The 13640-nt window shown below is 48.2% G+C and overlaps 1 protein-coding gene, 1 long non-coding RNA gene and 1 pseudogene across 2 annotated transcripts; 1 reads left to right on the plus strand and 2 right to left on the minus strand.

The window, feature by feature from the left end:
* The first annotated feature begins 1206 nt into the window (after positions 1-1206).
* On the plus strand, positions 1207-4948 carry LOC124650089. Its single transcript, XM_047189654.1, has 4 exons — positions 1207-1750; positions 1796-1938; positions 2245-2525; positions 3802-4948. Exons 1-4 carry the CDS (start codon positions 1207-1209, stop codon positions 4946-4948), a joined length of 2115 nt encoding a protein of 704 aa, XP_047045610.1.
* A 3444-nt stretch (positions 4949-8392) lies between these two features.
* Positions 8393-11447, minus strand: LOC124652490 (annotated as a pseudogene).
* A 762-nt stretch (positions 11448-12209) lies between these two features.
* LOC124652580 lies at positions 12210-13225 on the minus strand. Its single transcript, XR_006987720.1, has 5 exons — positions 13200-13225; positions 12920-13068; positions 12563-12675; positions 12337-12448; positions 12210-12244 (listed from the first exon to the last, which is right to left on the minus strand). It is a non-coding gene; the product is annotated as an uncharacterized LOC124652580 (long non-coding RNA).
* Between the last annotated feature and the right edge of the window lie 415 nt (positions 13226-13640).

Consider the following 13640-nt stretch of genomic DNA (forward strand, 5'->3'; position numbering starts at 1 on the left):
ATGGGTAAGGCTTTAGCTGGAAATTTATGTATCTTAGTATGGGTTCCCTCTGAACAAGCATCATAGAGGTTATGTTGAGGCTGCCTCCGTTGAAAGTGAAATAACGTAAAAAGAGTTGAAAGTCCTACCCAAGCCCTGTGCAGTTCCTAGGATGGCAGTTTGCTATCACTAGGAGGCCAAGCTCATAGGGGAGGTGCCTATACTAGGGTATGTAAGTGAAAGGTTACTGGTTGATGATCCGCATACTGAGTTATGATGATTCAGGGCTATCCCTGACGGATGTAATCAAAAGTTGTGGCACAAGAGTACGACCTCTGCAGAGTGTTAAACTATTCGAATAGCCGCGTCCGCGGTCATGGACAGTTGGATGGCCATACTGTTCCGTTGTCAGATGTTTTCTAAAAATGATTGGTGACTTGAAATGTGACTTTGACTTGAATCACAACAGAGTTGTGGGAATGACACTAATGTTCCCACTTGAGTAAGTCTAGGTAAATAAAGGGTTTTTGCTATTAAGTGTTGATGAAATAAAGCTGGCTTTGTGCAAATGAACCTAGAGCTTAGCACCCACTTAGAGCTAGTAGTAATTATATTAGTATGAGTTTGCGAGTACTTTAAAAGTACTCATGGCTGTGTCCCTGGCTATTCAAATGGCCAGACTATGAAGAGGAGAACCAGTACCCGGAAGGTGGACAACAGGATGTCTACGATAACTAGGACTACCTCCTGACGTCAAGCGTTGCCTGTGGAACAGATGGACCACTACTACGTATCTTCCGCTTTGTGTTATGTATTTGATCTTTAGATCAATTGTTGTATTAAGACTGGATCATGTGATCCTTTGATGTAAGACAATTATGGTTTGTAATGAATGATGTGCTGTGATATGAACTTATTATGTCTCGCAAAAACAATATTCCTGCGATTGCGATGCACGGCATAATAGGCATCTGGACTTAAAAATTCGGGTGTTGACAAGTTGGTATCAGAGCCATTGTTTGACCTTAGGAGGCCCTAGTTAGAATGGACGTCTGAAAAACTTAGTTTCAAAACAAATGAAGTGAATATTTCTGAAAACTTATTCTCACTCTTGTCTTAGAGATCTTTCCAAAAAGGAGAAATTCATGTTCTACTTTTGCTTGTAATTCTACCTAAAATTTTGACACACTTGCACTTCTCTAACTTACTCATCCAATTCACCTACAGATGGAGCAACTCAACCACACCAAGTTTTACCAGTTGGGCAACGGAGGAAGCCTGATCTTTGAGAGGGACTTGGATGCCCTAGCTGAGTATCTTGAGCGCCCGCACCCGGAGTTCTTTGGAGCACAAGTCAACGATCAGCCCGGAGGAGAACTGCAGTGGGTCATAGTTGCAGATCTGAGGGGAAAGATGGAGCTCCCTATGTCCGAGAGGATCCAGTTTTCCATCAGGGAGAACAACTGGCTAGATGGACTAGCTCGAGCCCTGCAGGAAGCACTTGCCCGTCTGTGTGGGCAGAATGTGACTCAGATCCAGGGAACTTGCTTTGCACACCTTGCAAGGCATGATTCCATAGGAGGGCCAATGGACCTGTCACCGCACCCAGAGTTGAAGTACCATGTGGAGCACCTGGACTTTATGCTGCACGAGACTCGCAAGGAGCTGGACAACTCCCGCGTCTACGCCAACCAGATGCACCTCCACCAGTCGCAGCAAACCGAGACCATCAAGATCCTCGCCAAGGAGTGCAAGACCCTTCGCCAGCAGCGTGCGAAGAAGGACTACACCATTGCTCGCCTCCGCACGAAGATAGCATCCCTGGAGGAGACTGTCAAGGCACAGGAGACCCAGCTGAAGGACCTGGAAGGAGAAGGTGAAGACATTCAGGGAGGAACAGCCTACCTGAGTGATGATGACGACTTTGAGGATGATGAAGACCTGGACTTCCACACTGATGTGGAAGGCTATGAGTTCATGGAAGCCGGAGAAGATGACTTCATCCCGAGAGATGTTGATGATGAGGAGTAGTATCACTAGATTCACTTGCGTAGGTGTGAGTTTGTATCTGTCCCTTGTATCGTAGAATGAGGAAATGGTTCTTAAAACCATTGATGTGTTAGCTTGTAATGTGTGTTATTTGAAATGAATGAAAGTGTTGTTTGATTTCAACATGTCAAGTACTCAAGTTTTAAACTTTTTGAACCTTACCGAAACAAGCCATAGAAAATTCCCTCTTATCTCATGATCTATCTCCATGTTCAGATGGCCCCTCCAACCCGCAACAACAACCCAGATGCACTGATGCAGATGCTACAGATGATGGTAGCAGATAGAGAGGTTGAAAGAGCTGAGCGACAAGTCAACCTTGCTGTACTACAGCAGATCGCCCATAACAACCAAGGCCATGGAAATCATGATCATCCCGGATCCAAGCTGAAGAATTTACAGAACACTAATCCTCCCATGTTCAGCAAGACTGAAGAGCCACTAGACGCAGATGTCTGGCTCCAATCAATGGAGAACAACCCCTTGAGTAAGTCTAGGTAAATAAAGGGTTTTTGCGCTTGCCTGTGGAACAGATGGACCACTACTACGTATCTTCCGCTTTGTGTTATGTATTTGATCTTTAGATCAATTATTGTATTAGGACTGGATCATGTGATCCTTTGATGTAAGACAATTATGGTTTGTAATGAATGATGTGCTTTGATATGAACTTATTATGTCTCGCAAAAACAATCTTCATGGGATTGCGATGTACGGCATAATAGGCATCTGGACTTAAAAATCCGGGTGTTGACAGTGGCTACCTATGATCTCTGGATTTGGCACTCCTTCTTTGGTATGCCGGGATCCAACAACGACATCAACGTCTTGCAGTGCTCGCCGATCTTCTCCAAGCTTGTTGAGGGTCATGCTCCTCCGGTTAACTTTGTGCTCAGTGGCCGGCAATACAACAAGGGATACTATCTTGCAGACGGTATCTATCCAAAGTGGGCAACATTTGTGAAGATTATCTCAAGTCCCGGCCTCCCGAAGGAGCAGCAGTTTACCAAGGAACAAGAAGGTTGCCGAAAGGACGTCGAGCATGCATTTGGTGTCCTCCAGCAGAGATTTGCTGTAGTCTGGTTCCCCTCTTTGACTTGGTTGAAAGATCAGATGTGGGAGGTGATGAACTGATATGTGTGCTTACAGAACATAATTATCGAGAATGAGCGGAAGTATCCGGTTCCTCCGAGCGAGCAAGCTGCACCATATGACAGAGAGGGTCCTCTTGCACAGCCTAACCACCAGGTGCCGGCATCGTGGGTTGCGTTCATCGCTATGCGTCAGGAGATTCGAGACTCCACAATGCATCAACAGTTGCAGGATGATCTGGTGGAGCACATATGAATGCTTCGAGCAAACACCAACTAGTTTCCATTTGATTTGTTTCAAAACTTGTCTTGTTTTATTGAACTGTAACGTTTATTTGTAAAAATAAGCCAAATATTATCAAAATTGGTCAAATTCGCCGAACTATGCTGGATATTTGATTTTCGACGTTTCCAGGGATATTTTTTTTCTCAAAAACACCAAACATCGGGTGTCTACGAGGAAGACGGCTGAAACTTCGGCGCTCCCCGGTCGAAACTTTTATTCAATAGCACATGGGGAGCGCCAACTGCTAAAGATGCTCTTAGACGTTTAGAGCGCCTCTACGTCGATTGTCGATGTAGAGCATGCTCGCAACAACGATAGGGAAAGAACTAAAAGAAAAACACATGCTTGGTTTGATGGTGTCATTTTCTTCTTTGTTTTGACGTGGCAACTGGCAAGCCGCGCACGCCAGCGCCTGCAGCCGCCGCGCTCAGCTTATAAACGTGCGCCCTCTGCACATAACTGCCAATCTATCTCCACCACCGTCACCCTCGCTAACGCTGCACCCGCATCGAGCGTGCAGGAGGAGGTGAAGCAAAGCCTCGTCGAGCAAACAATGGCCGACGCCGCCACGGCCAAAGATCTTGCCGCGGCAGCGCTGCCGCCGCCGTTCAAGTCGGAGAACATCTTCATGCAGATCGCCGTCCACCCGGACGGCACCATCACGCGCCCCTTCGTGCCGTCCGTCCCGGCCTCACTCGACGCGGCCGTCTCCAGCAGGGACGTGCCCCTGGACGCCTCCCTCGGCACATACATCCGGCTCTACCTCCCAAACCCCGTCGACCCGCCGCCATCCGCAAAACTCCCCATCATCCTCTACTTCCACGGCGGCGGCTACGTGATCTTCTCCGCGGACACGGTCTTCTACCACGCCTCGTGCGAGGCCATGGCGGCGGCCGTCCCGGCCATCGTAGCCTCCGTCGACTACCGCCTGGCGCCCGAGCACCGGCTGCCCGCCGCCTACGACGACGGCGTGGCCGCCATGATGTGGCTCCGCGACGCGGCGCACCAGGATCCCTGGATCGCTGCGCGTGGCGATCTCTCCCAATGCTTCCTCATGGGCAGCAGCTCCGGCGGGAACCTCGTGTTCAACGCAGCAGTCCGGACCAGGGGTGTCGACCTGAGCCCCGCCACCGTGCGGGGCGTCCTGATGCACCAGCCCTACGTGGGCGGCGTGGAGCGCACGCCGTCCGAGGCCGCGTCCGAGGATGACTTCATGGTGCCGCTGGAGGCCAACGACAAGCTGATCGCCCTCGCGCTGCCCCTGGGCGCGGACCGCGACCACGAGTTCAGCAACCCGGAGAAGGCGATGGCGCCCGAGGCACTGGCCGGCCTGCCGCGGTGCATGGTCTCGGGGAGCGACGGTGACCCGCTGATCGACAGGCAGAGAGGGTTCACCGCCTGGCTGCGAGACGGCGGTGTGGACGTGGTCGACAAGACGGACATCTCCGGGTTTCACGCCGCTGAGCTCTTCATTCCCGAGAAGGCCGAAGAGCTCTTCGCGGCCGTGCGAGAGTTCGTCCACGGCGGCGGAGGTGACGCTTGACGCTCATCCGCTTGCTCGCCGGTCGGTCCTCGATCGGCCTGGTTGACTTGATGATCCATGTGAGGCAATGTCCAGTTTCTGAATTCAAGTGTTATGTCTTGTGAGCAATAATTCACCACTGTTCGTAGCGTGGTGCCGTCCATTATTGAAGTGTTGTTGAAAACGTTCTTATCTTGAATTTACTGATTTGTGATGTTTGTGGATCACAAGTTGGCGCCATAGCTTGAATTTACTGATTGAGCTAAATACATCACTAGTCCTAATAGTTGGATTTTAGGTGCAGTTTAGTCCCAATAGTTAAAAAATGAGGTAAGTTAGTCCCACAAGTCGTCCCAATGTGCAAATTGGTCCCAAATTATTCTAGTCCCGACACGTGGCATTAGCTTTTTCGCTAAAGAGCCCCTACACATTTTCTATACCACACCTGGCCTTGCAGCAACCCTACCGCACGTGGGTCCCACCTCACGATGCAAGTGGACAGGCCGCCGGCCCATCCGCCCTGTCCGCTCCATCCGCCAACACTAATTGTACAATTAGCGGCGTCCGGGTCCGCTAATCTTCCTGGCCGTTGTTTCCGTTGGACAGCCGCCCGCTGCTACCTTTTCCGACGCCAATCAATCGTCTTCTCCGACGTCACCGATCCCGACGCCAATCAATCCATCCCGTCTCTTTTTTCTTAAAAAAAATCTCGCCGGATTCTTCCCCAGACTCGATAGTCGATAGTCCACACTCGCCGCAGCCACGTCGCCCTCCGAGCCCCGCATTTCCTCGAGCACGATGGCGGCGCTGCTCCTCTCCTCCCGCCTCCCCACCGCCACGGCCCCCGCCTCCGCCCCTCGCCCCTCTCCCCGTTTCATCTCACTCCCCGTCACAGCCGCCAAGGTTTGCCGCCGCCGGGGCCGTATCGTCGCCTCCTCTGCCACTTCGCCGCCGGTGCCCCTCCCCGGTCGAGGCCCAGCCCTTCAGCTCCCTGCCCCCCTCCGAGACCACGGTCCTCGTCACGGGCGCCACGGGCTACATCGGCCGCGAGCTGCTCCGCCGTGGGCACCGCGTCCTCGCCGTCGCCCGCCCCCGCAGCGGCATCCGCGGCAAGAACTCCCAGGAGGACGTCGTGGCCGACCTGGCCCCCGCCCGCGTCGTCTTCTCCGACGTCACCGAGTAGTTTTTTCGTAGCGGGATGGACGGCCTGGCGGGCCAAATGGACACAGTCCGTGAGGCCGCCTTGCTTATGTGGCCTAGCCGCTAGGCCGTTTGGGCCTTTTTGGCGGCGCGGACGAAGCGGACGAGCGGACATCCGCCTCCGCCTGCATCGTCAGTCCCACCCGTCAGGTCGGAGCAAAGAAATAAAATGAAATTGCGCGGTGGCTGGGAATCGAAGGACGACCAACTAGATGCAGTCCGCACGCGAGAACCACCAGAACACAACATACCTTCGCACAATATGCTGACCATGAACGTATTAATATTTGTTTTCTGCTGGAACTAGACAGTTCGCTCATTCACACGCTCCAGCGGCCGGGACAGAACTGTCCTCCAACGCAGCGACCCATCTCGCGCTCGCGTCCGGATGGGTCTAACTGAATAAAAACACTGCCCAACGCATGGACCCATCCAAAAAACGGATGGCCGCGGCGTCCGGGACGACCCAATCCCGACCTAAATCTGGGACAAGTTTGCATGGCCGCGGACGCCGAAGGCTGGTCGCTCGCGTCCTCCCCTTGTTCGCCCCTGGCCCGCCTGTCTGTCTCCCAAAACACAAACCCCTCGCACACATCTCCCGCCGCTCCGCCGCCAGCCAAGGACCGGCGATTTGGGAGCGGCGTCGACGCCGGCCACCGTCATCGAGACGCCGGCAAGCGGGGTGGAAGCATAGGTCGCGGCCCCGCGCTGCTTTCGCCGCGTCGTAGCAGAGTCGGAGGACGCCGTCGCCGTCGCTGTTGTCCTCTCACCGTCGCGAATTTATAGTGAATTTACAAGCAAAAACCTACCATACGGCGGCGCGACCCAAATCTACCGCGTTGGGCGCAGCGCGCGACCCAAACGGACGCGCGGATGACGACGGATGACGACGGAGAGAAGACTCCCGGAACGTACACCGGCACGTTCGTACTATATGGGCTCGCGTTGTGGCGGCGAGACACCCGGCCATTAAGTGCTGGTGCTGGCGCGCCGCCAGAGCCTTCTTCTCCTGCTCCGCCGCCCTCCGTCATTTCCGCTCCGCCGTCGACATCTTCCGGCGCGAGCAGGTCTTCATGCCACCGATCGTCGGTCAATCCTTCCGGCCTCTTCTTCGGGGCCGGCGCCTTCCGCGGCTTCGCGAGCAGGCGCTCGCCCCTTTCGTCGCATTGCCCGGCGGCTTCTTGGCCGCTTTCTTGGCCATCTTCTTGGGGGCTACCGGTGGCGCCATGGAATGGGGAGAAGGTAGCGGCGGCGGGTGGACGGCGGGAGGGAGAAACAAATCGGCGGGGAAAGGAGAAATGAATCGGCGGCGGGGAAAGGAGAAATGAATCGGCGGCGGAGAAAGGAGAAATGAATCGGCGGGATAGGCGCGATATGGCGGGAGGGGCGGGATTTGGCGGGAGTGGGAGACGATTTTTCACTGAGCCGCTGACGCGCCGGGCCCGCGTCGGTTCGCCTCGCTTTTCGTTGTGTCCGGCGTCCCCGGTGCGTCCCCTGTGGGACGGGGACGGGCTCGGGGCGCCGGACACCGTATCGGGCCGCGCCGGACAAAAATGGGCTTTGGGGGACGCGGCTGGAACGCATTTTTTGTCCGGCGCGCCCCAAATCCCTTTGGGGGACGCGGCTGGAGATGCTCTTAGAGTATCACAAACACGATCCAGTGCATACTTCGATCAAATAAAGATTAAATGCAGCGAGCCAGCCCTGCTTCTCCTCATTGGTGTCGAGGCACGCTTGGGGTGCCAATATGTCTGCTCGGGCGATGGAGTTGACGTCATGGAAGTTGAGGTCGCGACGCGGGATTGTGCTCTAACACATGTAAATTTCGCGTACTTTGTACACCCGTTATTCATGCACTGGCTCCGCCGCTGAGTACTCGGCGTTAAATAGGGGCTATTGGTGAGAAAAGAGGTTCGTTGTCTGTTTAACTTAATCCGAGTGATGTGGCAAAATTTGTTGATTTTGGTTCGTCAGTTTATAGATAAGGCTAAGCTCTATAATTTGACAGATGGAAGCATCGGAGCTGATGGTTGCCTCTTCCGTTTTGTGCCTCCGAGGCTGCGGGTTCGAATCCAGGCCTCGCAACCTTAATTTTTACTAGATTTAGATGTGCGCCTTGGCGCACGACCCCGTGAAATTCGCAATATATTTTATGTAAGGAACATGCACTTATACACACTCAATAGGATGAGAGACACGACAATCAGCCACTCATTCAGCCCTACATCAATAACATGCACTTAGATACACTCAATATGATGAGACGGCTTATGTAAAGTGTTTTTCAATGAAGAGTAACATGGTATTTAAATGATACAAATTATACAGGGGTCGCTAGCTCCTGTTCTAGCCGATTCTGAAAGAGAAAGATGAATAAGTCTATTAAAAGTACTTCTGTCACGGTGCCATCCTTCGTCGCGATGACCGGGTAGGTGAGGAGGTTCCCGGGGAAGTCGTCGTTCCGCTCATCACTGGCGCAGAGTTCCCAGTACTTGTCTGCCATCTTGTTCACCCTCCGGACGCACTCCAGGCTCCCCGGGTTGAGGAAATCGTTGTGCAGCATGCCTAGGTGCTCATACCACAGCGACATCCGGAAATCATGGACCTGCCTTCTGGCAACATGGCCTTTGGTGTTTAGGTGGTGCGGCTGGAATGAGCCCATGGCGATTTCGATGCCCCGCCCCTGTCCATTGACCGCTGGTTGATGTTGGCAGATCCAACGATGATGTACTCGTCATCAACTGATTTAAACCAAGCAGACTATGTGCTAGAATTTTTAACTTCAACCACATGGGACATCTCCTGACAGTATAGAACAGGATGAAGTGACAATATCTAGTAATTTTGTGACAACAATAATGGAAAAGTGGAGATATGCATGTTCTATTGTAAAAATAATAATCAGGTATGGGACATGTGTGTATAATTGTACTGGAAAGTAGACAGTGACACCAATAAATTTTATGCACACTTCAAACATAGGAATCTTGGAAAGCTGAAATGTCATGCAAGTACCTAAGATGTTTTTTTTCGAGAAGGGTTGAAATGCCTAAGATGTTCACAACTGCAAGAAAATTTTCATGTAACATATGGAGTGGGCATACCTATCATCATCTTGGAGTGAACATAGATCATGAACCGCCGAGCCTTTTGTGCCATTTCATAGGCTGATCCATCCAATGGGCAACCTGCAGGTTCATACTCACCGCTCCTCTTCACCTCCCTGTTCCCTAAGCATAAGAAGGTGAGGTAATCCTTGGGGTTCGCGTCGATCCCCTTGCCCTCAAGTGCAATGGCGATGTCGTAGTACATCGTGTCCATCATCCTTCTCTGCCAGTCTAGTATTGCCTGAACAGAGTCACTTTCAGGAGCACCTTCCGGCCACATTGGCACCACAACATAGCTAGTGAAATACGTATGTAGAAAACTCTGCTGCATCTCTTTCTTTCATCCTCATGGCAACATCTTTGTAATGTCGACCTTAGAAGTTGCAGATCATCCAACAGGGTCGAGCATGACACACGTTCCTGTAGCACACCTGGGAGAGAGTAAAGTAAATGTCATATTAGCCGAGGGGAAATGACACCAGGCATGAGCTCCATATGAAATAACTGTCATATATCCTTGTCTGTAGCAAATAAGTGAGCCTAACCAATAGCTTATTCCGGGTATCTAGGTTTGGTTTGGAACACATGGGAGGTGGGCCTATACATTTTTTTCTTACTATGTTAGTTGATTTACCTGATCGCAAAAATGTGTATGAGAAAGTTAAAAATATTCAATACTGGTGCATCTGCCATTGTTTAGGGTCAAGACTAAATTATAAGTTGCACCCATTCAGACCTAGTTATCATCTAATTAGGCGTGGTGATAAGAATTGAGTCTAATAGTATGGGGTAGGTGTTGTAGGGTTCAGCTTAGAAAAAAAAAGGGTATTAATGCCTATCTATTAACAAATTTGATGTCCCAAAGGAGACAATGTTGCCGAACCAGCTATCAATCTTAAGGGGTGAATAAGCAACTCATATCTATCTATCTTCCTAATGAAATCCAAAGCATAAAAAGGAGTGGAACTAACTAATGTGAATACTGGATGCAAACAGAAGCTAATCACAGCCTTACCATAAACAATTTTTAGAGTAAGGCTGTGATTATTCAATCACCTACAATCTTTGCCAACATCTGGTCCATGTCCAAAGACATGTATCATGACTTGCGTAGAACACATCGAAAGCTGTTTGTATCAAAACAACAGGGATCATATATAGTGAACCCAAACTGCTAAAGGAGAGCACAAGTCAAAGCCTGTCACCGTAACCCAGAAGACACTCAAGTTCTTAATAGCACTCCGGAGCCTAAAACATTCTTCTCATGTGCAACAATATGGCATGATCACACACATAAGGACCAAGGCATGCCCGATTGCTACAGGCAAGCTGCAAACCAAACTTATCGGGCATGTTAGGTCCTAAAACATTCATCAATTTGTCTCCGGGAAAATATTCATTTACTCACTGTTGTAATTTTCTTTGACAAACATTCACTTACATATTGTTCTTATTTTCTTCAGAAAACATTCATTTACTCAAAATATTGTATACTCTAGAAACATGTCAGTGCCAAAATAATAACTAAGGTCGATTTTGTTATGTCTATAACCTGGAAATATGATGAACTCTTATGTCTATGTCGACCCATGGTTCTGAAAAATGTCATGAAAATCAAATAGCCTGGTATAAAATAGCAGTACCATGTATTTCGTCCACCGGTAGATAGACCACGATTGTTGTGAGATTTATCACATAAACTCCAAAATATGTATTACCGATTAGTTCATTAATTAGGAAAAAAGGAAGTACCAAATAAAAATGCATATGATATTGTTTACCTTTACAATTGAATAACCGATGGAAAAAGGTGCTAGTCATAGGAAGACAGAAAATTTCAGGCCCTCAACAGAGAGAACATGCATCTCAGAAACAATATAGAAAATCTGAGCTGCAATAGTAAATGGTAACTCTGAATTAATCTTTGAAATGAGCCATTGGTGGCAGCTGCAAGATTTCAACTTAGTCTTACCCTCAAAATATTTAGTTTGTGTGGAAATAATGCTTAAGGCTATCACAAGAATAACCCACGTAGAAAGAGAACCGATAACCAAACTAAATAGTGGATGGAGATCACACATAAATCTTGTAAAAACCCCATAATTACCATGCAGCTCACCCCACGTGATTTCCTTCACCAGTCCACCCTATTTCTGCTTGATTTGCCCCTCAAGAGTGCCTCAAGAAACTAAAATGATTTTGCGTATAATTACTGAATACTGGCCACTAAATACTCATATATAATGGTTGTAACAGAAGAGCTCTGCACCTTGTAACCTCAGGGTTCTTCTCCTCTACTTGTACCATCTAGGGTGAGAGGCATGGCTGCCACAGCGAATACACCATTTGAGCTGATAATTGCCAAGTAACACAGACCGGTTAGATGAAGCAAAAACAACTCATTGCTACAATCTACCAAGCGGTGTGTATAATATAGAAGGTATACTCTGCTAATTCTTTCAAGTAAGCAATCAACAAATATATGTAGAAATGAAGGCCTTTAAAAAAGGAAAAAAAAGCAATACATACCAAAATCTTTTGTCCATGGTAAAGACAAAGTTTCTATGTAATGAAAATCCACAACGACATGCCAACAACTAATGGGTTTACCCAATGATGAAGTGAACAACTAATTGGTCATGTCCTGTTAATTAATAGTTCAACTAATCATTTGGTAGATAGAGCAGCAGAAGGTATCAGAGAACCAAATATATCCTTCCATTCAAAGGATCATGTACACGTATGTTCTTAGTAAACTAACACCAGAAGATTAAGCAAATAAAATAATTGTTGGAAAGTCTCCATATTTGTACCCTTGATTCTGCATATATGCACCAAAAACCACATGGCAATGCTTGAGGACCTAGGAAATATAAAGCATATTCCACACATCCAACAGAGATCAAAGCAAGATCACACATAAAAAATCAAAGGAGTAAGGGCGAGAAAGGACAGACTAACATTGCCGGATCTCGTGCAAACTTTCCCCCACCACTGGAAGGAGTAGCTTCTGAGAAAATAATTTTAGCTCATGAAGGTAGTCATCAACAAAAGATATGTTAGCATTTACAATCAACATAAATAAAAATCAAGATTCTATACTTGATTATTGCAGATCTGTATTCATCTGTTGTCTCCTCTTTAACCTCCCTCGCCATTTCTTCTTCCCCTTCCCATCTCCCTCTCTAATAGCAACGAATCACCCAAACAACAACTGAATGCACCAGGAAATAAAGCAAGAAAAAATAGCGTAAGGAGAGAGAGAGAGAGAGAGAGAGAGAGAGAGAGAGAGAGATGATTAGTAAAAAGTGCACCATTGTCATATTACTTGTATTTTCAGCCACCAAAATCCCAAGGGAGCAACTATGGGATCAAACCAGCATGTGCCAAAAGTCCCATGAGATCTATAACAATAGTTGATTCTTCCTTTTATTTTGTTCCCTGAGTAAAAAGAGCAAGATAGACAAATGACAGATTAGTGATATGGTAAAAAAAGCTGAAGTCTACTAAATCTTTTATGACATGGAGACTACTAAATCAAGTGACGAAGATGTCAGCTGGGATTAGGAATTTCCGTACATCTCAACCAACAGTGGCCTCAATGCATCCTTTGCACAATATTAACATATGTATGAATCCGCAAGTGCGTATTTCAAACTAAAAAAACTGAATATGTACTACTGACCTAGAGACTAATAAATAATATGGAGAAGATGTTTAGATAGCAGTGGGACTTGTGCTCACGACTAACAAATAAGGGATCACCTTGCGGCATGACCCACGCTTGATTTATCACATTTACTTGCAGATGGAAAAACGGCCATTAACATGAACCTGAAACCATAATTATGCATGCAAACATTAAGTAATAGATGAAACACAATTAAGTTGCCCAACATAAACTATCTAAACCAAGAAAATGGTACAAAGTTCAGTAGAAACAAATTTCTCTTCTAAACACAGACCTCTCTTAAAGGGAGTCACAAATTACCTCAACAAATAGAAACTATTTTATGAAGATACTGACTATGAGCTCCAAGAACTGGTGTGTCCGATCTGCACATAAAAACATGTTATATAAATTGTGAAAAGAACAAAGCTGAATCTTTACTGCATCCAAGAACATCTTCAGCTGTGCCCAATCAAGAGATAAAAAAGAGTGAATAATCTTCTTGGACCTTTGTCAAACATCTTTTGGCATGGATAAACAGATCTGCACAAACAAACAGAGCTTCTAGGGATTAGAGAGAGAGAGAGAGAGAGAGAGAGAGGGAGAGGGAGAGGGAGAGGGAGAGGGAGAGGGAGAGGGAGAGGGAGAGGGAGAGGGAGAGGGAGAGGGAGAGAGAGAGAGAGAGAGAGAGAGAGAGAGAGAGAGAGATCAAGGAAGAGTTTTGGACTTTGGGTAC

The sequence above is a fragment of the Lolium rigidum genome, chromosome 1 (genome assembly GCF_022539505.1).
Source record: "Lolium rigidum isolate FL_2022 chromosome 1, APGP_CSIRO_Lrig_0.1, whole genome shotgun sequence".
Taxonomy (NCBI): Eukaryota; Viridiplantae; Streptophyta; class Magnoliopsida; order Poales; family Poaceae; genus Lolium; species Lolium rigidum.